Here is a 27,434-nt window from a genome sequence, read left to right on the forward strand (position 1 = left end):
AGTCATGTGCCTGCTCCTGACTTCCCATTACTGAGCCGGTGCGGTGGGGTGTGACGTCAGGCGTGTCATATGACCGGCGGCCGCTCGGCTCTGTTCGGTGCTGTGCGGGTCCGGCAGTGAGTCCAGCTGTTCTCTCTAGTCATCCCTCTCCCTCCGCGGCGGCACCACCATGCTGGCCCTCATCAACAAGCTGCTCGACTGGTTCAAGTCCCTCTTCTGGAAGGAGGAGATGGAGCTGACGCTGGTGGGGCTGCAGTACTCCGGGAAGACCACCTTCGTCAACGTCATAGCGGTGAGACCCCCGCCTGTACCCCCCCCCCCCCCCTCCCGCGGCGGCCCCCGTGGTGTGCTGCTGGTGTAACCCCCTCTTCCTCTTGTCTTGCAGTCCGGCCAGTTCACGGAGGACATGATCCCCACGGTGGGCTTCAACATGCGGAAAGTGACCAAAGGCAACGTGACCATCAAGGTGACTGTCCCCCTGCAGCGGTGTGCTGGTGGTGTCGTGTGTGTCCCACTCCCCCCGCAATGGCATACTGGTGGCGTTGTGTCTTCTGCGCTCTCCCCCTCGCCACCGCAGCGGCATGCTGGTGGTGTCTCCTGCGTTGCCCAGTGCTTGTCTTTAACACTAACCCCCCTTGGTACATTTGGCGCATCTGGTCCGTGCGCCGCTGTGAGGCTATAGCTTGCCCCAGCTTCTGGTGTGTCTGCGGGGCAGTAAGTGGCCGTACACCTACCTGCAGCCAGACCTGCTTATAAACCAGAGAGTGCAGGGTTTTTAAAAACAAAATGACCTTTTAAAACACATTTAATGTTCAGTTGTCGCCCTGTTTTGACGTCCCCGGAGCCGAGTGCTCATCCTGGCAGGAGGCCGGTCTCACATCTAACGCGGGGCGGATGGTTTTAGGATCCGGCTCAAAATAGTGCAGCATGCTGTGCTTGTTCTTCCATCTATTGGCCCGCTGGGCAGAACGCAGATGGACCCCATTATAGTCAGTGGGGTCCGCCCAGCGCTGTACAGAGCCGGTCAGCTGTGGGGATTCCTTCTTCCCGAGCAGAGCAGGAAAGCGGACCCTGACGTAGACCTGAAAGCAGCCTGAGCCGGCGTGGACTCCTTGTGTGCGGCCAGCCTGGCAGGACCCCATATTGGAGACCGCGGCTGATTGTAGACCGGCTCTGTCGCCCCTCAGATCCCCAGCAGCAGGTAACCCAGTGCATTCTGGGAAGTATTCCTGACACGGTGTGGGTAGTGGCCACTTTATTGCTGTACCAATTACCTGCTAGACCAGACAAGCGGGTGTAGCTGCTCCAGGCATATCACCTGCCATATCCGCAGTGGGTTTTCCTTAGGCTAGTTTTACATGGCCACGTGGGTTATGGAACTCGGCCTGATATCGCACATTAGGGAACGTGTGATGTCTCCATGGATGCAAACTCCATCCATCACTTCAGTACAGATTCGATGCTGCGGCGCGGCTTTCAGCAGCATCTGATGATCAGCAAGGGATGCCCGTTGTTTTCGATGGTAGACCTCGCATCACACGCCGTGCCGTGTTTTCCGCCCCACTGAAAATAATTAGAATTCTACACATTGATTTTTGCCCTTTGATGAAGCCAAATCCGCACGTGAATCTGCAGCAGAAAGATGCGCAATTTGCTGTGCTATCTAGAGGTGGCATTTATGTAGAAAATTCTGGGCACTGCGCAGAGTGATCATACCCGTAGGCCACTCTCACAAGCATCTGTAATATGTTTTAGGGCATTTTTGTGAGCGTCTGCCTGTGCTTTCACTAAATATTTTGTGCAGCAACACAGGCAAAGCAAACCGATGTCACCATCCCCACCCCCCACCCTCTCGATGGTATAGTAAGCGGCATTAAAAACGGCATTTTTAACGCACCCCATTCATTGCAGTGGGCGGTGCAGGGAGTCAAAAACACACTGGAAAGAAAACATACAGAGTTGGTATTGGCACGCGTTATGAATGTTGCTCTCAAACGCTCGTCTGAGAAGCCCCATTAAAATGATTGGAGACTTAGTGCAGCGCTTTAGCGGGCATTAAACGCCATAGAGGAACGCCTGTGTGAGCGCGGCCTAGCTTCTCTGGAGCTGTAAGGTGACGAGGCCGTATAGCACTGCTTCTAGAGGAGGTAATCTACATAGTACATGCTGTACCTACTTACAGATGGAGTCCGTCGCTGCGGCGTCTTCCTCATTGGAGGTCCAGCTGCTTATGGCGTATAGTCTTTGTTGTAGATGACTGTCCCCCCGCCGCACCTCCGGCTGGGCTTTCTGATGAGCTTGTAGCAGTCAGACAAGCGGCGCTCCCGAGGGACGGGCGCGGCAGCAGTCTATCTCCACCACTTAATGGGGCTGTACCAGAATTGCATGTTGTTCCCTATTCACTGAGACCCCCACATATCCTAAGAGCTTGGGTCCGGTGTCCCCTATCTACTCCTGCTGGCTTGGGGCGGCTTCATCTGAGTAGAAGTGCAAATATACGCAATAGCGCAATGTATGTGTTTTACTGTCCTTTCTGCGCTGTCGGGATCCGTTCACATTGGTGCAGGACACACCCGCACTGTGATTTCAAAAGGGTATGCAGCCATAATTGGTGCCAGATAGTTGATTTCCTGTGAAATTGCGCAAATGCGTGCCTGATACACGCATAATTGCCAACTCTGGTAGAGCCCTGTGGGGCCTTTGGTGTGCAAATGCGCACTAGAATAGAGCATGAAACTGCCCTTACTGCCCCCCACAGGGCAGAGGAGACAGAATGCAGCACTGGTTGCACAAGCGTGCGGCTGCTCCACCACCCACTTTATTGGGATCGGTGGCGGTGGCAGGATGGCAAGCTATTTGTCAGCTTAGTTGGAATGAATAGTGCCAGCTGTGTACGCTCGGCCAGCGCTGCGTTCGTTAAGTGAGCCTGCAGTGACAGGCAGAGGGGACGTGAAACCCCTGTTCTCAAGATTAGGGGTGAGCAAGTTATCCCCTTATTATATGGATAGGGGATGACTTGTGATCTTGGTACAACCTCTTGAAAGGGATTGTCCAGGGTTAGAAAAGCATGGCTGCCTCCTTCTAAACACAGCGCCCCCTTGTTTGTGGGTTGTGTCTGATATTGTAGCTCGGCTCTCATTCATTTCACTGCAATACCACACACCACCCTATGGACAAGTTTGGAAGAAAGCGGCCATCTTTTGTAATCCTGGACAACCCCTCTTAAGCAGTCCACAATCCCAACTCTCCCTTATAGGGGACAGCTCCGTTCCCATGGCCGTGCCCTGCCTTGGCAATGGGAAGAATTCTGAAGACCCTTATTTTTACAGCACTTCTAGATTTAAAGCAGAAGAATCCCAGATAGTTAATTATATTCATTCCTGTCTTCCGTCATCGCAGCCTGTTCCATTATCTTGGCAGCATTCATTGCTTGCTGGTTTGGTAATTGGAGGCTCTGAAGTAATGGTGCAGGGTCCTGTTCACTGTCCCAAATGCACCCAGCGAATCAATCTAGGCCCCTGTAAGGACTGTGATCTGGAACGTCAAGCTCCAGTTTAGAACTTGTACCTCACAGAGCTAAGATGTGCATGTAGGCTGTAGCACTACTGGTAACACGTATTCTAGCAGTAGTGCCCCCGAGTCTCTGAAGAGCTTCAGATCTGATACCGCGCTCCAGTAAAGTACTATGTAAGGCTTCATTTGATTTGTGTAGTCTGAAAGAATTCCAAGCTGCAGAGCTCTGAGCTAGCCTTTGATTAGTCATATGATTGTGATCTCTGATCATGTGCAAGCTTCAGATGTCACTTGCATCACACAGTGGCCTCCGCTAGCTCTGCTCATCTGCAGTTTATTTTAGGAATACTACTTTCTTTTTTTAAGACGTCTTTGAATTTAAGACTTGGGGCTCCCACACACATGTTTTGTTTTTTAAAACGCAAATTCAATAGGACTTTCTAATGTTAAAAACTCATCGCAAGTTTGTGATTGTGTGTGATAACATTAGAAAGTCCCACTGACAATCGCATAAAAAACCACAAGTGTATGGGAGCCCTAAGAGTACATGGCTTTCTCATATTAAATGGTCACCGACACTTCATACAACGTGTGATAACTAGCAAGCATGCAAATTGCTTTAATTGCTTAAAATGATGATTTTTTATTTTTTTTTTTTGTCCTGAAAAAGCCCTCCAAATGGCCATTTACATAGCTCTGAGAAGTCATTGGTGATCTGCCTGTCCAAATGCTATGCACGAGCGCTAACAACTAGCAATGGCGTCATCCGCTCATGCAGTCGTTTAGAAGACAGTCCATGTAAATGTAGCATAAGGGTCTTCCCTCTGATTTGCTGTACACTGCTTGTTGTGATGACAGTCTCTAGTAACTGAGATGAAACGGAGTGTGGCGTAGGGGATGACTTGTGCTGCCAAGAGTCTGTAGAGAGGGGAGAAGCAGGACATGCACATAGACTTCTGTTAGCTCTAACTGGGAGTAACTTACATCTCCACTGCTCAGTTATAATCTACTGTCTTCTCTGATGTTTCTGTGTAAGGTGGTTTTATACAGGCCAACTATCAACAGACTAGTCACTCGATGGCCTGAATGTAAGCAACAGTTCCATGTATGCACAACCACCAGCCGGGTGATGAGGTGAGAATTCGCTCGCTATGCGCTTTGTTTCAGCTCCCTAAAGACACAACCTTTTTTATTTTCTTCCGCAGACTTCTGCATTCAGTTACATCTCAGGCAGAGTTGCGGTGTGATTAGATGAATGGTCTTGTCACCTGAGGCCCTAAAAGTGATTCCACCCTTGGCCTATAAAAAGGCTCCCAGAGGCTCCTTGTGTGTAGTGACCTCTTTCCGCTTGTGTAGAGCTTGTTGACCACTAGGTGCCTCTACGACACAGAGAAAAGATTTCACCCAGTTAATAGTTTGATAGGGGCGCATTATTGGAATGCAAGAAGCTAGATGGTCGTATTGACAAATTGCCCACCAGCTGGGTTGTTCTGACCAAATTGCTAGAAGGTGTTGGGATCAGTAGATGTGTGAGGGCACGCACACAAGGTGACTGGGGGTCAGACCACCAGTAGAGGGGATCATCTGGCACAAGTAGCTCCAACTGTTTCATTGTCCACCATTGTTACAGGCCCTTGTGTCTGTCTGTACCATTTCTGGGTGCTTGGCTGGACTTGCAGCGCCTATTACATGTACTGCACTGATTGCTGTGTTAGTGTCTTCATTGACCTAAGGGTGAGCGTCTCTATCCTGCCTCTGCAGTGAAGAGGCACACGGCCACCACTGCTGGTGTGATGGTCTGGGGGATCTTCGGATCTGACAGTCAAGCACTCCTAGTCGTATGAGGGACAATGACCGCTCAGTGATACGTCCAAGACATCCTGCAGCCACATTTGTTCCACTCATGGCGGCTTCCAAGAGGCATTTTCCAGCAGTTCATAGGTTTCTGAAAACGCATAACTACATGCAAGTGATCCTCGAATGATTAGGCCCCGCTGGTCTTCAATCCTACACTCAAAGCTAGAGGATCTGGTAGGTTCTAGTCTTCAAAGATGCATTCGCTCCTTGAAGGCCACAACACTTGCTGTTCAGTCGAACTAATGAGAGACATCAGTGAGTTTTCAATACACTTATTTCAGGTGTTCAGTGCAATAAATGAGCAAGTGTTGGGGAGGGGTCAGAATTTCAAATACACCCCCACCAAAGACCCTCACTCTCCCTAACTAGTCAATGAAGGATATTTTGGCCCACGACAATGCTTCCATCAATTTTTACAGCAATTGCAAAAGTTCAGAGTTGTGAAAACTGGTGGAGGGGAGAACATGAGTCCCTTAAATGGGCTGTTACTGGTATGGCTAAGAAACACTCTATGATCATGTGTTTTCTTTAACAAAGCTTTGTTAAAACCACCGAATAAATGCCTTGCCACAGGCTTAATAGGAGACCGCTCATTGCATGCTGGGAGCCTTTCAGAAGGTCCACGTTCAAAGCGCCAGGAGACGAATCTAAATTCGGTCTAAGCAGGGTAAGTAGAGAGGGAAAATGTGGTGAGTTTAAAAAAAGCTGATGCGAGGTCCTTTCTAACCATAGTGCATGGCCTGAAGGGGGCAGTACAGGACACAAGGACCATCTTTAATGGTGAATCCTTGTGTATGTTTGTTTTCGGACCACTTGTGTTTTCTTACATTTTTACTTTCTACCTACCAGTTCAGCAATGTTTTACTGGTGCCCTGAACGAGGATACTTTGTATGGAAACAACACTTTTATCTCCCATAATCTCCACAGTAAGGTTAGCTGGAAGATGCAGGCAAAGTGTAAGACTAAATATGGTATCTGTGGAAAAATAAAGTGTTGGATCTGCTAGAAACCTCTATCATAGTTGTATATGCGGTTTTTGTGTCAATCACAGCATTTTGTAATGAGTGACGATTGTATTAGAAATCTAGTGCTTTTGAAGGACTCCTAATAAATTCATGGTTCCTGATTTGAGTTCCTCAATATGATTAGTCAGAAATTGCATCACCAGTTATGTACAAATTGCATTTATTTATCTCTCGGCTTTTTGGAGATCTTTTTAGAGTCGTCTTCTGCTTGAAGCTGTAGCTGCTTTCCCTAGTTTGTAGACGGGTCATCCTGCTTGTCTGTGCAAGCTGCATCATGATTAGTTCATACAGCATGAGTGACAAGGAAGAAGTCTGTTCTAGGGTGAAGTATGATAAGACTGCATGAAGGAAAGCTATAAGAATAACCTAGTCAGTGGTGCTGCTGATAGAAATCAGGTTCAGGCAGGATTTGCACTTCTTTTTTTTTTTTTTTCCTTTCACCTTCTCTTTGTTAGTTAGACTAACCCTTAGGGCTTATGTTCACAGGCTGGTTTGAATTCCAGGACTGGCGTGGGGCACACATGCGGATGATCCAGAGTTCAAGCCGCCTGTCCGGTCCAGATAATAAATCGCAGCAGGCAGCGTTTTGCTGCAGGACCCGCCGGGACAGCTTCCATTGAAGTCAATGGAAGCCATCCGATCTGCAGCCCACCCGGAACTGTCACTCCGGGTGTGCTGCGGGTCCTGCGGGAAAGCAGGAGATTTAAAAAGGGGGAAAAAAAAAAATAAAAAAAAATCTCCACTGCGCATGTTTGGTGGGCGTTCCACCCGGCAGCTCGCCCACATGCACTGAGGAGACACGTGGCGACCCCCATGCGTTCGGAATGGCCTCATGCTGTGGGCAGGGTGGGATCCCGCGACGGGGCTCCTGCCCACAGAATCCGACCCGCCCGTGGACATGAGGCTTGGGTTGGGCTCACACGACCGTAATTTTATTGCATATTACACTTGCAATGATGCGCGTATACTCTGCGGTGAAGGGAGCCAATTAAAGTACAGTGATTTTCATTGATCCATTCACAATTGTGTATATTCATTGCATACAATACACATGTACAAAAAACCGCAGCATGTTTTATTGTATTGCATGTTAAGCGTTGTTCGATATACTACGGATGCCATATTAGATATGGTTGATACGAGCTCGGAGAAGCAAATCAATACCACACAGTAGAATGTGTAAACTAAAGGACATCTGCTTTAATTTTGGCACTTATATTGTAACTCAAACAAAAGAAGGTGGGACATTCAGATACATTTTAATATATTATGCGCGGATAGGTAATTCTCATGGGGAGTGTTCATGAGCTCATCAAAAAGGTAAGGAGATTAGCAGACATGCTCAGTAGAGTATTGCCACATGGCAAAGTTAACATTTGGCTCAAACCGGTTTTCTTTTGTAGTGCAAAGAATGACCGTTTTTGTTGACTCTTCTTTGGTCTAGTCTGCTAACTCAATTTATCCTAACGCCAGTCTGTGTATTCTTGTCTTTTGAAGACTCTCTGCTGGTTGCATGTGCTGATAAGCCTCTGGGTTTTACCTGTTATGTAAACAATACATTTGCTGTCTCATTGTATATAGGGGATGCTTGCTGACATAGGCAGATTCAGACTCAAATCTAAACCTAATCATAGAAGAACTTTTCTGTCATCTCACTATTGTTCTCTATGGGTGTGTATGAAAAATGCTGCACATACGCAATGACTATGCATATGTGTGGTGTTTGATACACACGTTGCTAGCTAACAAAATAAGGATAGTTAAAAAAAAAACTAACAGGAAGCCAGTGCATGACAGCGTGTGTGATATACGCTGTCACGCACAGACATACGCCTGTAAACCTCGGTAACATAACTGTATTTGGTTATTTATTTTATTTTTATTTTCTTGCAGGTTTGGGACATTGGCGGTCAGCCAAGATTTCGTAGTATGTGGGAACGTTACTGTAGAGGTGTTAATGCAGTTGTGTAAGTAAGATGCGTTTTATTAAATGTTGAATAGTATATTTTGAGCTTGCAGCCATTTAAAGGGCCATTTCGGCCAGAAAAAAAACCCTTGTTCCATTTTTGCCCTCTTGACGGACTGCCTGTCACACTTTGGAGTTCTCCTCTCTATAGCTTAGTCTTTTGCATGCAGTGCAGCCCTCTGTCTAATTCTCAGAGCAGTGTCTGTTAAGTATCAGATTTTTTTACTTTGTTTCACATCTATCCCATAATGCATTAGATAAAGCTGTAACATTTGGTGGTGGATGGAATTTTTTTATTACCATTACCTTCTTTATATTCACCTAAATAAGCTATAGCCCATAAGTATACAGCCAGGAGATTGAGCTGTGATCTCCTCTATTATAACTGTGTGTCAGGAACGGTGTGATCATTATCAGTGCCTGTGCCCCCCACCTGACTGTCTCTGTGGTAGGGATCATGTAATGTCATCACACAAACTGAGAAGCTTGACAAGAAACTGAACTCCTAAAGCCCAAGCAGATCTGAGCTGGTAAGAAATGAGATCACATGATCATCTGAGGAAAGAGAGGCCTGGAATTTGACAGAAATGACTAACCAAGATAATGCTATCTCATTTCTATTTCCCCAGTACATATCTGCATAATGAATATTTGAAAAAATGCCCTTTTTTACTCTTTTAAAAACATCACTTATTTTAAGCCATATGTTTTGCTTAATTCTCTGTATTGTTGCATTTTGAGAGCCTCAACTTTTTATTTTCCCATATACATGACTCAATGAGGTCTTGTTTTGTGTGTCTGGGAGGGGGTGTCCATATCATTTTAATAACTTTTTTTGAAGGAGAAAAATAAAGAAATCTGGCTCTTACTTTCAAATTGGGTGTTGGCTGTTATATACAAGGACAAGAGCTGGGAACAACAAATAGTGGTGCTGCCGGGCCAGCATTACCTACTGCCGCAGCGTGGTGACTCGGGGGTTGTTGGCTTGTAGTGCTGGGCTTCTGGGTTGAAATCTGACATGGGCAACATCTGCATGGAATTTTAATGTTCTCCTTGTGTTTGTGCGGGGTTCTTCCCACACTCTACACGGTTCCCTGAAAATAAGCCCTACCCTGAGTTTTCAGGAAGGCGTGAACTATAAGCCCTAGCTGCATTAGATGTGTAGAGAGAGAGATTACACACACACTTGGGTAGCAGACTCAGTCCAGGTCCTCCTGCTGCTGTCCGGAGCTCTGCTGTGCGTTCTGCAGTCCACAGAAGATCACTTTCTGGTTGTGGGGTTAATACATCTCACCTACAGGAAGCGATGGCTCTGACTGATTCTCGAGCACTGCATTGATTGGTTCTTCGACTGTTGCTCAGCCAATCACAGCCATCACATTGTGGAGGTGGGATTTATGAATTGGCCAATCAATGCCACGGTCTAGCGTGTTGGAGCTCCGAAGAGTAGTGGGAGGGACCTGGACTGGGCCTGCTAGGTAAGTATAATAAGACATTCCCTGAAAATAAGACCTGGTGCCTCTTTTGGGCAAAAATGAATATGACAGGGTCTTATTTTTGGTGAATCACTAATTTGGTGAATTTACATTGTGAGCTCTATGGGGACTGGGACCAATTTAGATGATGGCTGCTGGTGTACAGCGCTGTGGAGTATGTATACACCATATAAGTGAGTAATATAATGAATTGGGTTTAAATTAAATGAGCGTTTGATGCAGTATGTGGTACAGAAAAGAAAACTTTGAAGAGGGGGGAGCGATGGAACATATTGTCAACTCCTGTTTAGCTCAACGTGTTGGTGTGAACTAAACCCACCGGACTTAGCAAAAGGGTCCCTGTGTAACCATTGGGGTTCACATAACAGAAGCTGGCTTTGTTGCCTACAGCCATCAATCACAGAGCAAAGTTTCTCTTTTCATGAGCAGTCTAAGGGCTCATTCACATGGCCATATTACAGATTCCCTGTGTGTTCCTATTAGCAGCTTTTTTATGTGCATATTAACCCCCCCCTCCAAATCCAACTTCTTATGTGACTATGCAGGTTACTTGCATATGTATGCATGCCCATTCACTTCTATGGGCTATTATAGTGCATAATACATACCAAGGTAGGCTGGTGTCACACTGGCGATTGCAATTTTGCTGTGAGATTTTTGAGGGTCAGCTCTGCTTTTTTTCGCAAAAACATTGCTGCAGCTTGCGTTTTTTTTGGGGGTTTTTTTCCCCCTCTTGCTTTTCTTGCGTGATTTTTGCCTTTTTTGGGGTTTTTTTTTAAATATTTTTTATTAAACTCCTTGCATGAAAATTGCAAGTTCGTGCTTGGCAATGCAATAAAAGAAGCTCCATAGGGAAACATGGAGATTTTTTTAAAAAAAGCATTTTTTTTCCTCCTTTTTATTTTTCAAGCATCTCATGAGTGTAAACATTATAAATGTGAACGAAACCATTGAAAATCATTGATTTCATAATTCTGCGTTTTCGCTCACTCTCGCATCATGCGAAAATCGTGCAATTTTATTGCAAGTGTCAAGGCACCTTTTAGGATATGTTGTATTTTTTCCACCACACGACCCCCTTGTTGCATAAAGATATGCAGCTGTGAATGAACACCTTAAAGTCAGTGGGTTCTAGTGAATGTGTGCAGACAGCCATGTGAATGAGCTCTAAGATATGAAAGCTGAGCTCTGGTGTCTATGGGCAGCAAGGTCAGTTGATGTTTGTTTGATGCCTGCTATGTCCCAAGTATATGCCGGCTCCCTACATGAGGTGCATGAGATGTTTAACCTGCCAATCTAATCAAGTCCTCATCTTAAACAATTTGGATGTTCGAGAAGCCTCTGCATTTAGTGTTTTCCCCCTTCCTTCAACAGATACATGGTAGATGCAGCAGACTTGGATAAAGTGGAAGCATCCAAATATGAATTGCACAACCTGCTTGACAAGCCTCAGCTGCATGGGATCCCTGTAAGTATGTGGAACGGAGGTAATTGTATGTGTGCTTGACTGGTATGCAGAGAGCTAGTCCACCTCTTTAAACTATGCCCTGATTAAAGGTATGTAGGTCATGGGCAGCCTATAATAAACAGGACCTCTTACTACAGTCATTCACAAATAACTCATGATTGTCTCAGAGCGTGCAATACCTTTTTATTTTATCTTAAAGTAGAAACTTGTTTTTCAGCATATGAATATGCTGAAAAAGAACTTCCGCCATCTTTTTTTTGGGGGGGGGGGGGGTGGTCTTGTTTCTGCGATGTACACACTGCAGCATAAAGGGGCAGAATTGACGACGGCATTTACAGGATTAACGGCTCCAATTAGCGGTAGTGCTGATCAGAGCTGTGGTGTCTGGTGTTGATCAGCTGTAAAGCAGCTGGAACCCACATTGTATGGAGCAGGGTCGATCCCTGATCCCCCTCAATACAGACCCTGAAGCTCCATGACATATGTCCTGGAACATTAAGGGGTTCAAGGGAATCTGTCATGTCCTTTTAAGTCCCATAAACTACATTATGGGGCTCAAAAATCAGAGTGGCTTCTTCACAGGGACACCGCTCTGGAACTGGCAAAATTTAAGCCTCCCTTTGAAATGTACCTGGGACTCCCGTACAGAAATGTTTTTGTCAGGGATGTACATCTGGGTAAACATGGCATTAAAATGCTCTATTACCGGCCTGATTTTTATATTGAAATGGGTTGCTGAACTCTGATGATTCGAAGTCAATTCATGGTTGCCAAACCAACAGAAATGTATCAGTTTCTCTAGAGTTTTCCGCGCACAGTTCCTCCATATGGCATATGTGGGAAAATTCCTGCTGCTATTCTGACATTGAGGGAACAACTGTGCTTCACCAATGGGGCCAGATTGATCGTTCTAGTTGCAGTCAGGAAAAAGCAAAGTAGGCCCTTCTGTACACGAATCGATCCAGGCAATATGGAAAGAAGGACCGCTTAAGGGGGTATTGTCTATCTTCTTCTGGCTAATTCGGCAATACGTAGAGAATACCTTTGTCCCAAAAGGGCTGCCATAGATCACAACTCCACCAGACATGCATCATAGTGCCCCTATTAGTTCCATAGTGCCAACATGCCTCAGACACAGAAGGGGGGAAAAAGGCAAGTTGGGTATCTATACCCCCTAGTCAATATTTAGTAGTTTTGTTTTTTTTTTCTTGAGCAGCGCAAGTCATGGATAGTTTGTGTGTGAAGATTGTGAGCGTGTCGCCCAGCTCCTGCTCCCAAGCCTGTTTATAACTAGGATCTGCCATGAAGGTCTCTCGAATCAACAGGCCCATATATCAGGGCTTATGTATATGTCAGAGGGGACTCTTGGGTAAACAGAGTCTCAAAGGGTATGGGTGAGGGTTCAAAAGCCTTTCTGCCACCTTGAGTAGCAAGGAAAGAATGCAGTTAGTAAAATTCCAGCCAGGAAAGATTACGTTCACTGAATCTAATTTTCAGTTTCTGGAATGACTGCATTGAAGAACCATTAAGGATGTGATGGACTCTTGGATCCTTTCTTGCCTCCCATCCCATAAAGTGGTCCCGGGTCTTGACTGGTGGGAATGCTGGGTTGAAAAATAGAGGTGTAAGGGGGCTGTGGACTGTCGATAAGATCTGTTTTCGCATCTTTGTATCCCATAACTTCAGAGTCCCTTTTAAAAAGAAGTTTGGGCAAAGGGTCTGTGCCCTGTCACATGGTCTGATCCAGGGGAGGAGTTTTAGGGGGTTTGAAGCTGTCTGACTGTTCCAACACCACCCATTGTTTGAGCAAAATTCAAAACGGTCCACAAGGCTTGGGGTTGGCGCTGTGGAACCAACTGGTGTAGTAGCGGTCCCGTACATCTGGAACGAGTCTCCTGGGGTGGCATTATCTGTACTTGGGATTGTTTCTGGGGGATGTTAAGTCCATATATGTTTAAAGAGCATAGTTTGAGGGGTGCTATTTGATGGGGGTGGGGGGTGAAGGGGGAGGGAAGAGGGGGGTGTCAGGAGGTACTAGAGGCGCAGTGGTGAGCGAGTTTCGGTCACTATAGTAAGGTGAAAACCAATATAGATTGACAACTGAAAAACAAGAAAATAAAATTCAGAGACTGATTGTGTCCTGATATAAGAACACAAGGTCTCTAAGAGGTAGCTGGCTTTCTACCAGAGAAGTATTCCCCTGCCCTGGGAAGCCACCAGCCTGATTTTATATATACAATCGTAATTGGAGTCATTGCTGGGTGGGCACTGTGTATTGTAATTATAATGCAGGAATTTTACGAACGCTTCAAAATGCATCCTTTACATCGCCATGCATAACATTGGGGTGTGGTATAAAATATCTGTGCCCCATACATACATAATACAATACCCCAAAACTTTGCTATTTCTGATGCATCCACATGGGTCCGTTTGTGGGGGTTTTGCAAAACTGGAGTTAGGCTGGGTTCACACAGGGCGTATTCCCGTTGGAAAGCTCGCGGTTTGGCCGCAGCAAAAACCGCGAGATTTACGCCGGGAGAACCGCCGCGGTTTAAGCCGTGGCGGCTTTGAAGCGGCCCGTCCGCTTGCTTTTCCATTGCGGCCGGCGCTCCATAGAGGAGAGCGCGGCCGCAGCCGCGGTTTCAGCCGGACTTACCGCAGTGGATTGGCCGTCCCGTGTGGACGAGATTTCTCAGAAATCTCGTCCACATGGCTGGCTAATCCCAAGATTAGCGGCCGCGGACGGATTTGCCGCGGCAAAACTGCGGCAAATCCGCCCTGTGTGAACCCAGCCTTAGGGTTTTCTCAGATGTCATTCTGGATGTATACTTAACTTTTTTTTTTTTGGACTATTTTATTGCCAATGTTACTCGAACTAATGTACAGTCCACCCCTCTGAGCCTTGCTATACTGAATGGTATCCCTGAGTTTCCAGTAAAGTCAGGGATCTGGGGTTTGAAATTTTCTAGGGTAATCCACTGAGCCTCAGATGAATCTGGGGCTTCCTAAGTAACAGTTCTTGGGTGTACTGGCAACACTTGAAATACAGGATGTAAGTTTATGTACTGTTGCGCTACATACCATGTGCCCATGATGTAAACTTGCATCCTGTGGCATTAAGGTGCTAGCTCTTTAGACAAGAAAGTTGAGATCTTAACAATCGTCCATACACCTTTTTGACAGTGTAATTAAGGGGCTTTCCTCTGATGTGTTATCTTGTAATGGTGCCTGCATCAGAAGCCTGGTACAGGTCACCAATGCCGGGTAGAGTGGGTGCTCAGCTGTTTAACAGCCTAGCACATGCTCAAACGGCAGGAAGAAGCCTCTGATCCTTTAGCACTTTTATATGCCACAGTCAGTGCAACTGCTGCATATAAAACGCTGACAGAGGGAGGAGGGGTTGTTTGTGAGGAGTTATACACTACAACGCGTATGTACCCAAACGTCATGCCATTAAATACAACTTGTCCTGCAAAAAGCTAAGACCTCATATGTTTGTCGACAGAAAAACTATGGCTCTAGGAATGCGATGATGGAAAAAACCCTAAAAAATAAGTTGGTAATTTTATGTGCAAATGGGCTTGGTCACTAAGGAGTTAAATCACATTGCCCTCCTCTGGTTGGTATATGGAAATGGTTTTTCTGACTTTTTATTTTTTTTAAAGGGAACCTGTCACCTTGCTACAGCACCATAAACTGTTTGGCCACTTTCACACAGCGACAAACACATTCAGTGCAATGGCTGGGATTGGTTCATCGAGCACTGCAGTGATTGGCTTAGCCGCGGCGCTTGAGAACCAATAACCCAATCTGATTTTATAGGCTGACGCTGGGCAACTTCAACCGCAATCTCCATTCACGCTAATCGTGTCTGTCAACTCTTAAAAAAGGCTGCTGTCAATTTTGATAGTAGATTATAAATGCTAGTGGGGGTTTTGCATTTCTACCTATTAAAATGTGCCTGTGGTACATCTTAATACATAACTAGTAGAAATGCCATATACTGCAGTACTGAAGTATTGCAATATATTGTACAAGCGATCCAATAATTACAAGTTCAAGTACCCTATAGGGCCTAAGAAAAGATGATTTGTAAAAACAAATTAAGAGAAAAATATGTTCCTGTATTAAAACAAAACAAAAAGACATTTGATACTACCATGTCTGTAAGAGTCTGACATAGCAGAGCGACTTATTTATCTTGTACAGTGAACATAGTAAGAAAAAACAATGCTAGAATTATGTAGGTTTTTACATTTTTTTTTTTTAATTTTCCTGTCACCCCTGTCTCCAAGAAAAAAACTGAATAAGAAACAATCAAAGTAGTACCTAGAGAAACCACTAGATGTCCCACAAAAACTGAGCTCTCACAGCATTCCGTGGAGAAATAGAAAAATTATGGTAGCAGGGAATAATTTAATCTAAAGTGATTTTATTAGCGCAGCAAAACTAAATTTGGTCTTGTAGTAATTGTACTGACCCACGTAATATTGACAGCTGAAAAAGCCTTATTTCCTTTTTTATCTTCCTTACAGATGGGCTCAAATTCATTTATTTCCCAACCACGTCTGCTGGAAGTTTGATCCAAGTATCTATTCTTCCAGTAAAAATATTTCCTGACGTGGTTTCTGATTTGCCCCCTTGTTGTAGTTTCCCAATAACACTTCTGAACCTTATTTATACCTCTAATGTTTATGTTTTGATCATGTCCGCCCTTCCTTCTCTCCTCCAGACTATACGAATTTTCAGTTGCACTTCACTTACAAATCTTATAAGTTTCAGTACATTATATGGTACATTATAGTTTCCGCCTTCATTTTTCACATTTACCCCATTAGTGACCAAGCTTTTTTTTTTTTTTCCATTTTCATTTTTTTCCTCCTCCCTTTTAAAAAATCGTAGCTCCTATATTTATCCATCGACGTCGCTGTATGAGGGCTTGTTTTTTGCAGGATGAGGTTGTATTTTTCAATGGTGCTATTTATTGTACCATATAATGTAATAAAAACTTTAAAAAAAATTCTAAGTGGAGAGAAATGGAAAAAAGACATTCCACCATATTTCGTTGCGTCGGGTTTCTACGACGCACAAACTGCAACAAACATGACCCAATAACTTTATTCTATGGGTCAGTATGATTACTATGATACCAAACTTATATATTTTTTTTTTTTTTTTTTTTTTTTTGCTGTACTAGTATTTTTTTAAGATATATAATTTTTAAAAATTATTTTCTGCGTCCAGTTTCTGCACATGATAACTTCTTATTTTTCTGTCGACAGAGTGAGGGCTCATTTTTGCAGTATGTCCTGTCACTTCTGTTGGTACTATTGTTGCGTACAACTGACTTTTTGATTACATTTTTTCTCAGAGATAGGGTGATCAAAAAAGTGCATTTCTAGTGTTCGTTTTTTTTTCTTCGTTTTTTTTCGGACCACATTCACTGTGCGGGGTGAATAATGCATTATTGTGATAGATTGGGCTTTTACGGACGCAGCGATACCAAACACGTATTTTTGGTTTATTATTTTGATGGCAAAAGGGTTTTTTAAAACTTTTATTACTTTTTTTTAATAATTTAGTAAAACTTTTTTGTTCTTATTTTTACACTGTCTTTTAGTCCCCAGAGGGAACCACAACCAGCGATGCTTTGATCACTCCTGCAGTATGATGTAATTGGGGGATTTAAATGCCACTGTCAGTATTGACAGCGGCCTTTAAAGGGTTAATAGCCGCGATTGGCCATATAGCAGATTGCGGTTATTGCGCGTGGGTGTCAGCTGTAATAAACAGCTGATGCCCGCACTGTATGGAGGGAGATAGCGGCGCAGGATGTAAAAACACTATGGGTCTGTCACTAAGGGGTTAAATAGTACCACTGAAAAATACAACTCGTCTCACAAAAAGTCCTCAGCTACTTCGAAAGAAAGTTTGTTTTGTTTTTGTTTTTTTGAGTGGGAAAGGGAAAACAAAAATTAAAAATGGACCCAACCGTAAGGCTGGGTTCCCATTGGGCATAATTGCAGCTGAATTTCCGTACAGACTTTCTGTAAATGGAAATTCTGCCAGCGGCTTTTCATCCTGGGATAAAGCAGCAAAGTGGACGAGACCTGCAAAAATTTCTTCCACATGCTGCGGCCGATCTGTTGCAGCCAAGCCGTGCTGAAATTGACATGCCGTGCGGAATTCAAAGCCGCGGCATGTGAATTCTTTCCCAGTTTCCATGGCAGCTGCTCTCCTCTCTGTGGGGAGAGATGGCCACAGCGGAATGCAGGCGGCGAAGCCACTTCAAAATCTGCTGCGAAAGGCTGCGGGTTTTGAAGCTGCATTTCTGCCACGGAAGTCTTGCAGTGTACCTGTGCGGTCATTCCGCAAGATTTCCATGGGATTTTGGTCCTGTGTGACCCCAGCCTAAGAGATGGAAGAGTGCATCACTTTTTAAAGGGACAGTTCTAAGGCTGCCTTCACACTGGTGATAAAATCGTGTGATGCGGCAGGTAGTACGCAAGCAAAATAATAACACTAATAATTTTCAATGATTTCATTCTCATTTGCGATGGTTTTTATTTATTTATTTTTTTACACTTGTAGCCTAGCTAGGGCTTATTTTAAGGGGAGAACTTATATTTCAGTGCATCTAGTTCTCTAATGGCTTTAGCTTGAGGAACAAGCTCTTTTGGTGAGGTTTCTGTATTCTCTTCTCCCTTTATAAAGCCCATTACTTCTGTGTACTCCTCTCGTTTACAAGTAACGGAATGTTCTGAACTAGACCAGAAATAGACATTCTCACATTAGTAACATTACAGGAACTGGAACTTTTAGATGCAGCGGCTATATGTCTACCCATCCTCCTTGCGATTAAAGGTTTTCATATGTATTAATATTCTTGGAGATCGGATTGTGCCTTGTCAATGCTATGTGAACCAAATGCAGTATATACTGTGTGTGGATATAGAGATACACACTTATATACTGCATTTGGGTTAACATGGCATCTCCAAGGCTCAATCCATGTATATATGGATATCTAAAATAGTCCAAGAGGGGCATGGATGTCATTCTTGAGTGTAACAATATTCCATGAGTTGGGAGGGCTTATTTTTCCTCCTGAGCTCTTAATTCTCTGAGCTGATGGACAAGCAGAGGCCTCTGGTCTTTCTGCAATGGCCTCCATTTTTGTTTTCCATTTTCTGTCCTCTACTTTCACATTTTCAGTAACACTTTACAAAGAAGTCTTTGTTTTTGGAGATCTATTCCACAGTTGGATTGCAGTATCTTCCTAAAGTACAGGTGACTACAGGTAGAAACATTGGTTGGCAGCTGACCACATAGTCCATCTAGTCTGCCCTTTTCCCCTCAGGATAAATGCATGCCTAAAGGTGTATTCCCATCTCTGGACCCCAATACCAATGTACTACAAACATGAAAACAAAGCACGCAACAAAAATTCCCCGTTAGCTTTTAACATTGAAGTTGTTTACGGCTCGTTTGCTAGGGAAACCCAACATTTCTGTTATGGAGTGCAGATGGTCGGTGCTTGCACACATCTAACTCTATACACGGGGGTCTGCTGGGTGGCTGGGACCTCTGGAGTGCATGCCCAATGGCACCCGGTTACCAGCTACCACAACGCTTTGTGTGCAGAGAAGGGCTTCCGAACACTTCCTGTGACGTAAAGGAACCTTTTGCAGTCGTTTCATTACAGGCAGGATTACAATGAAAAGGGACACCTATCTAAAAATAGAGGAAATGGAAAATTGTTTCATTACCTGGTTTTTAATTAGTGTCAAAAAAATAAATACATGGGTGATGCATTCCCTTTTTAGTCTTCTTATATGTTTTGTACCGGAGACCCTCCTCCATTCTTGTAGTTCATCTTTAGATGTTTGATTTTTAGGCAAAGTTTCAAATTGATTAGCTTACTGAAGGAGTAGCTGATATCGGTCACAAATACTGTATGGCAACACTTGGTAATTAACTTATACAAAGTAACTACAAAATATATTTTTCCTTCCCCCTTTTTTTTTTTTTTTACAGGTTTTAGTACTGGGAAACAAGAGAGACCTTGCAGGTGCACTGGATGAGAAACAGCTTATTGAGAAACTGTAAGTTGAAGTGGTAGTACATCTGTATACTAGTACGTCTGTATACTATAACTGGCCCTTTGTGCCGATTGTGGACAGCACAGGTAAAAGGGTAGTTGTTTGTCAGCAGTTGTCCATTGACAGTCAGGAAACACCTTGTGCAGTGTTGGCCCCACTGCATTAGGGAGGCATTCACTATTAATGCCTACTATATATTCCTTGTGTGGCGCAGAGTATAAGCTCACGACCTGAAGGTTGCAAGTTCAATCCCCGCATAGTTCAGATGACCAGCTCAAGGTCGACTCAGCCTTCCGAGGTTGGTAGAATGAGTACCCAGCTTGCTGGGGGGTATTAAATAAAATTATATGAAAGCGCTGCGGAATAAGTTGGTGCTATACAAATAACAAGATTTATTAAACCTTCATAGCTACAGTTTTTTTTCTTAATATAATGTCTTGTGTCATATGGATGTATTTAAAAAAAAAAAAAAAAGCCTCCAGAAGGAAGCGCTCTTTCTGGTGCACTTTTACATGATTTAACTTGTAATTAATCATGCTCATCCAGATGGAGGCTTTGAATATGCCTTGGATACTGGCTAACCATATATGGCCCATTATTGCCAACACCTTTTGGGCTACAGTAAAGTACTCCTGGAAATAAGACCTTATCCTGCAGGACAAAAATGGCCATAGATTTAAAGGCACAATTTCCTAAGTTACACTTCCTGCATATGAATTTTTCTACATTTAAAAAAAGTTTAACCCGTTTAGGACCAGCCACTGTAAATTTACGGCGGCCGGTCCTGGGCTTAAAGCATCGCCAATAGTAAAATTGCAATCAATCAGAGGCAGGAATGGGTTATCAGCTGTTAGTGACAGCTGATAACACGAGCAGGAGGGGTATTTAACCATTTCTGCCTTCTGCTTCCTCGATACACAGCACACAATGAGCACTGTGTAGGGAAAGTGAAAGTTATGTTACTTTCACTTTCCCTACAGGAGCCGGGGGGGGGGGGGGGGGGGGGGTCATGTGACCTCCAGGGATTCCCTGCTACTGCAGAGCTGGAGTGTCAACTATAATTCACAGAGGCAGAGGGATACAAAGGAAAGGCTTTTCAACAAATATTCACTGGGTGTATCCCTTAAAATATAACTTTTATTGACAAATATATATAAAATGTTTGGGCCTCACAAAAAACAGACCGGAGGTACTCAGCGGAAGCATTGATTGGTGTCCGTGTATTCAGAACTAATTTTCATCTAGTTCTGTGGATAGAAGCCAATCATAGTTCTTTTCCAGGGTTCTATCTCCTGCTCTGTTTCTGTTTTGTTTTGTTTTGTCTGTTTTTTGTGAGGCCCAAACATTTTCTATATATTTGTCAATAAAAGTTATATTTTAAGGGATACACCCAGTGAATAAGAGCTGGAGAGTCAAACTAGAACCTGGCAGCTCTGCAAGTGACTAATGTCACTAGAGGGGTTGCTTTCCTCTGTAACTGGGGCTCCTTTGGACGCCCCAGCTACAGTGGGAAAGTGTCAAAGAAAAAAAAAAAGTGAATGTTCCCCAGAGGTCTTACATGACGTCATGGGGGACATGGATAGTAAAAAAACACAATTACATACATCAGTAAGATAAAATTCCAGAATAAAACCATAATATACACATAAGAAAGGAAATAACCCAAAACCGACATCAACCAAAAACGTTGCTATAAGCGCCCTGTAAACCAAAGCCATACATATTATATATCAAAATGTCCAAAACAAATAGAGGAACCCATTCTCATACTTTATTTTAGTGTAAATATAAAAATAATAAAAAAAAAATATCTTTTTTTAGCTTTAGCCCCAATAAAAATAAAAAACAGAAAAAAGTCAGTGAAAAAGATATTTAAAAAAATAGCCCTATGTATCACAAAAAAAAAACAAACCCCAGCAAAAATAATTTTGATAGCTAAAGGAAAAAAAATAAAGCAGTAAAACCGCCACATGGATAAAATCACTAAAGTGTCTGGTCCTTAAGGTACAAATCAGCTTGGTCCTTAAGGGGTTAAGGACGTGGCATAAAGGTTTACAAATGGTTCCCTGCCTGCAGTTTTTGCACTATGGCTTTCCAAGAAAAGAGCTGTAACCTTATTTTGCCAACCTAGCTTTGAGCGCTTCCTCCCCCCCTCCCCAACTCGTGTAACTTCCCATAGGGGTGAAGTTATTGACAGTCTACCAGGCTTACTGTAATGTGCACCTGCTCACAACATGCATGGCTTTCAATTTTTGATGCATAAAAAAAGCGAAGATGAGCTCAACTTTATTAACACGCCTACACCTTTTAATAAATTTGGCTCCTCTTACTCCAGCACACTTTATAGTAATACTAGTGTATGGGACAGTGGTCCCAAACTTCACCCCTATGTGCATAAAACTTCCATCCTAGGCCGTATTTACACAGGCAAATGCGATATCTGTGAGAAACTTGGAGCGATTTTTTTTTTTTCTTTTTTTTTTTTTTAGCGTACTCAAATGTGCGACTTCTATGCAATTGCAGGGTGTTTTAGCAAGAAAATTGCACTGCAGTACATGTGACTTTCACGAATGAAAATTGCATGCTTTAACCCCTTAAGGACCAGGCTGTTTTGTACATTAAGGACCACACACTTTTAGAGATTTTACCCATGTGGTGGTTTTGCTGCCCTATCTTGTTTCCTTTAGCTATCAAAATTATTTTTACAGCGTTTTTTTTTCTGTGACATATAGCTCTGCTGTAGCAGGAAACCTCGGCGGTCACATGACCTCCCGGCTCCCGTAGTGAAAGCTACAATTCTGCTTTCACTTTCTAGTACACAGTGCTCATTGAGCGCTGTGTACTCAGGGAAGGAAAGGCAGGAAGGGTTAAAAACCCCTCCTGCCTTCTCCTCCAGCTTATCATCTGGCACTACAGTAACAGCTGATAACCCTTCCTGCCTCTGATTGGTTGCAGAGGAAGGAGGCTTAAAGCGTAATTTTACTATTGGTGGTGCTTTGAGCCCAGGACCAGGAGCCGTATATTTACCGCGCCTGGTCCTTAATGGGGTAACGGGGGAGGGGGGGGGGGGGAAATCTCATCACACAAAACCAACATATACATGCAAGCGCGATGTGGTTTTTAACTCGCCTATAGCAAACCATGGGCAAGTTTTCAGCCATCTTGCAGAAAAATGGAATGTGCCTGAGTTCTTCCATCTTGCAGCATCACTGCGAAAGGAAAAACAGCCATGTAAATTAACCAATTGTATGACACACAACATGTGATGTATTAACCCATTGTTTTCAAATGCACAAGACTCATGCAATGTTTCTGCCCATGTAAATAAGCCCTAAGTGTTTCAGTTTACTCCAACACTGCCACATAGGAATGCTGTTCTAATGATATATACTGTTGCCTTATGTGAGATATTAACTATTGTTTGTTTGTTCTTCAGAAACCTTTCGGCAATTCAAGATCGAGAAATTTGTTGTTACTCTATTTCTTGTAAAGAGAAAGATAATATAGGTATATCTGTCTCAGTTGGTCATTGTATTCTTAAAGTAATACTTCTTAAATTACCTTTAACTGTAAGTACTCCATATGTCATTTCTGCATTTGAGCCTCTGGCCTCCCAGATGTGAAGTGGTGGTCTCCCTGTCACCATAACGTTCTTTAGTGCTCTTGTAAGCACCTAGACTACTGGATACACATGGTCTTGTCTGATGTATTATGTACATATAGACTTGTATGGGATGTGATTGAGGCAGAATGGAATGTTAAGTATACGGCCCATATGATTGGAGTAAAACGTGCAATGTGTTTACATTTACAAGCTTTTGTGAAGGACAACAAAAAGAGGTTGTCCAGGAAAAAGTCCCCCTTTCCATAAATGTAAAGGTGGTTTCACACCTGTGCTGGAGATTTCACTTTCCTGCGCCATTCAGGGAGTAGGAAAGGGGAATCTCTGCAACCGAACAGCATCGGTTGGACCCCACTGAGTAGAATACTACTAATGACCTATCCTCAAGATAGGTCATCAATAGTTGATTGGCTGGGGTCTGTTGCTCGGGACCCCGACCGGTCGGCGCATGCTGCCAGCGCCGCAAATACACATAGGTCAGAGTGGAAGTCTCGGTGCCGACCTCTGTGTAGTGGCCAGCTCTTGTAACTGCAGGCACTGCTCTCGTTAAAATCAACGCAAGCCATGCCTGCAGTTACAAGCACTGGTCACTACACAGAGGTCGGCGCAGAGACTTCCGCAGCTTCCACTCCGATGTCTGTATTTGCAGCGCTGATAGCATGTGTCCGCCCAGCTGATCGGTCAGGGTCCTGAGCGACTGTGCCCAGCCGCTCAACTATTGATGACCAATTCTGAGGGGATAGGTCATCAATAATATTCTCCCTGGAAAACCTCTTTTAATGTCTAGTTTACACTTGTAATATAAATAGTTGCCATCTTTACTTTCAAAAACTGACAACACTACTTGTATCTTTTAATGCCTCCTCAGTCACTACTGTGTGACCCTTGTGTGTTCACCATGGATATGTGTTGCACTCCTCGGTACGTCGTCTTACTATCTTCATTCCCTTTTCAGACATCACACTGCAGTGGCTTATTCAGCATTCCAAGTCCAGGCATTACTGAAGTTCCACCACCAAACTTTCCCACTATCTTTTCCATTCTGCCTGTTATATAGTGGCAGAAGAGAATATCAAGACCTCTGCTACTGGAATTCACACATCATTCGGAACAGTTTATGTAAAGTTCAACTGCTGAATTTTGATGCTTTTTGTTTCTCTTCACAAAATTGGAAAAGTGGCTTGTTGATCTTTTTATAGACTTCATTTCTGACCCTTTTAGCACTTATTTACAGGAGGAAATGTATTCAATTCCTTTTCGGTAACTGATGTACAGTTGAATTTAGCCATATGCGGTTTGTTCCATGACATGCAGATGGGAAAAGGGGCCCTTATGCAATATGGGTTAACACAAAGTGCATTTTCCTGCCAGTGCAAACTTGATTTACCTTTTGTGCAATTATGATTCTATTGCAACCATGTATACTGGATTTACGTATTGCAAATGTATAAGCTACACGTGACATTGCTTCAACTTGCCAAATCCATATATCTTTGTGGTTAAAGACAATGATGAGATGAACATGAATGTGTACGTATTTGCCTTGGATACGTTTTCCTTCTGTTGCTGTAAATATTACGAGGACTCATCAGGGTTGCCTTAATATTATGCATAATGGTGTGTGTCTGCCAAAGGTCTTTTCTTACCATGTTCGTTCATTCATTGTTGGTAATTCTGCAGTAAGTTGAGTTTACAGCCTACCTAGTATCTCTTTCCAATTAAAATGTCAAATTTCTTTAATGAAATTTAAAAAAAATTGCATTGCATGTGAAATATTAGATTTAATGCTTTTTATACCTATGCAAATGTCTATCATTCTTATTCCATAGCTGTGTACTTAGACAACCGTTATTCCAGATATTCCCCCCCCCCCCACCACCACCACCACCACCCTTTTTTTTTTTTTTTCCTCTTCAACCCATAAAAATTTGCTTTATTTGTAGATGTTTTCTGCAGGTTCCAAACAAAAAAAAAAAGTATGGACTACACAAGGTGATTGATATTGGTTCACCAGACATGCCACTAGTATGGAATAAGCACTTTAGGAGGGTCCTATTCCTGGTCTCTCCGTTGTTCTCCAGGCTGTCATTAAAATGTACCCTGGATACATACAAGACAGTGCATTCTTTTAATTGTGGTATTGCTATTCTAGTACAGTATGTGAATGTAGTGAAAATGATTGTCTGTGCCTACAACTTGCTGCCCTATGGCACAAAACTCAGCTGTATTATACCATGGTAATAAATTATGAAGAGTGTCTATAAAGTATTGATATCTGTCCGTGCATGTCAGCAATTATCAACTGTTACATTTGGATGAACTTTGTTTCAATAAAAAGGTGGAGAGATTTTCTGTGATACTTCTGTTTTCTTACTGTTGTTGAATAGTATTTAACCCCTTAAGGACAAGCCTAGTTTGGCTTACAGGGCGCAACAATTTTGGGGGGGAATTCCAATTTTCAAAAGCCATAACTTTTTTTTTTTTTTTTTCTCTATTGGCTTATTTTTTTCCATAATTAGTTGTAATTTTCATTGGTGCAATATTTGGGTACATGCAGCTCCTACGTTATGGGTCTTAAACATGAGGGAGCCTGGAGAACGGTGTTTCATACTGACCGGGTGCCCTGTTTCTGCACTGTGTCCCCGTGAAGCTGCCCTGTACATGCACACTGTGCCCTAGAGGTGAACGGGAGGGGTGCAAGCACACATTTGCTCAAAAGAATCAAATCGCACTGTGCACATGGGGACATAGCACAGGAATGGGGTGCCTGGGGGGTATGAAACTATTCTTTCATCTTAACTCAGTTTATGGGGCTCAAATGTGATGGCGGGTTCTTTTTTTAAAGCCTTTATGTCAGTGACACACTTGAGGACTTATCTAAATGTATATTGGTATTACACATGAGCAATGCCTTTTCAAATCTGTGTTGGGTTAAAGAGCATAACTGCATATAAAAATCCAAAAGCAGCTAAAAACACTTTTTTATGCCATCACAATTTGCAGACTGTAATCGCTCGCCTTTTTTTTTTTTTCCTTTTCTTTTTTGTATTCGACATCTTAAGGTCCTACACATTAGATGATCATCCAATGCTACTAATAGGATAGGGTTTGGCAGATATTGGTAATCTAAAGTGCATAAGGTGTCTTGACTGTCACATGCTGGCAGATATATGGAGGGGAAATTTGGGCACATTAACGCTCAAAAGGCCTGATACTTTTGTTCTCAAAGCTACTGCAAGAGGTGTCGAGCAAACGCGTGCTCCCTTTTGCGCATTGATTGTTATTACTCCCAATGCCCACCTCCACCAGCATGTGTTATCGACAGATAAATGAGGTATATGGTCAGTTTTAAACGGACTACTAATTGGAGCCATATTAAGTTGTAGTAATAAGGAAGATGACTATGGAATTTTGAGCTGAGTGAGGCAATAACCTGTTGCTTCATGAACATCTTTTGTGTCCACACATGACTGGGTCTGCTGCAGAATGTCCGTAGTGAACGTTCCACAGAGCAAAATCCACATTATTGGGCATGTATCGGATTTTTGATGCAGAATTTCCCCCCTCGTTTCCAGAAGTGGATTGCACACCAAAAAATTATGTGCTGTAATTAACAAAATGGTAAAACCACCATTAAAACTTTTGCCATAAATATCAAGGAACCTAAGAATTGCCACAAGCTATACTTTATAAACCCTTGGAGAAAGCCTCTCAACAAACTTGCATTTGGGGGTAGGTGATGGGAAAAACTCTCCCTAACAAAGCCCTCAAATCATGACCCTGCCTGTCAAAGGAATATCTGTCCTAAGAAGGGTGATTCCTGCCAGAACCTCCTAGAAATCCCTTATTGTAAGGAAAATGGAGATCATTAGGGATATCAGATGGAACAAGATTCAAATAAATGATTGTACTCCAATGTAATCCAATATAAACGGTGACCAAGGAGTTACAATATCCAGAAATGAAAGTTAATCACCCGTGTGCCTGAATCCGTATTAGCACAACAGTAACGATACTTGGCAATATCCGGTAAGATGTCTGTACCAGAAAATCCTCAACCTCTGCCAAAAAGTACGATTAATATGGTTTTATAACCTTCAACCAGAGGCTGCAGCATCACCGCCCGTTCTCCTGCTATCCTGGGCACTATGATGCCAGGTGAGCCAAATGGTGACTGCAGCTGTCTCAACAGGCACCAGGATCATGGCAGGGCTGCTGCGCTGGATCCTGGTGGCAGAGGAGGGGTAAGTATTACTCTGTCAATTTACTACCGTGAGTACAATTGAAGAAATGTTTCCTGGTAACTAGACAACCCCTTGAACTACAATTAAAGGAAGTTGTCCAGGACTAGAAAAACAGCTCAGGAGTGCTGTTTTTTAGA

General features: G+C 43.3%; 1 protein-coding gene across 1 annotated transcript; it reads left to right on the forward strand.

Moving 5' to 3' along the window:
• LOC136611892 (ADP-ribosylation factor-like protein 8B-A) lies at positions 1-25,412 on the forward strand. The gene is made up of 7 exons (XM_066591858.1): positions 1-292; positions 386-466; positions 8,290-8,363; positions 11,233-11,326; positions 19,367-19,434; positions 22,868-22,938; positions 24,009-25,412. Exons 1-7 carry the CDS (start codon positions 170-172, stop codon positions 24,056-24,058), a joined length of 561 nt encoding a protein of 186 aa, XP_066447955.1. The 5' UTR covers positions 1-169; the 3' UTR covers positions 24,059-25,412.
• Positions 25,413-27,434: the final 2,022 nt, after the last annotated feature.

Source organism: Eleutherodactylus coqui, chromosome 2 (assembly GCF_035609145.1).
Source record: "Eleutherodactylus coqui strain aEleCoq1 chromosome 2, aEleCoq1.hap1, whole genome shotgun sequence".
NCBI classification, from domain to species: Eukaryota; Metazoa; Chordata; class Amphibia; order Anura; family Eleutherodactylidae; genus Eleutherodactylus; species Eleutherodactylus coqui.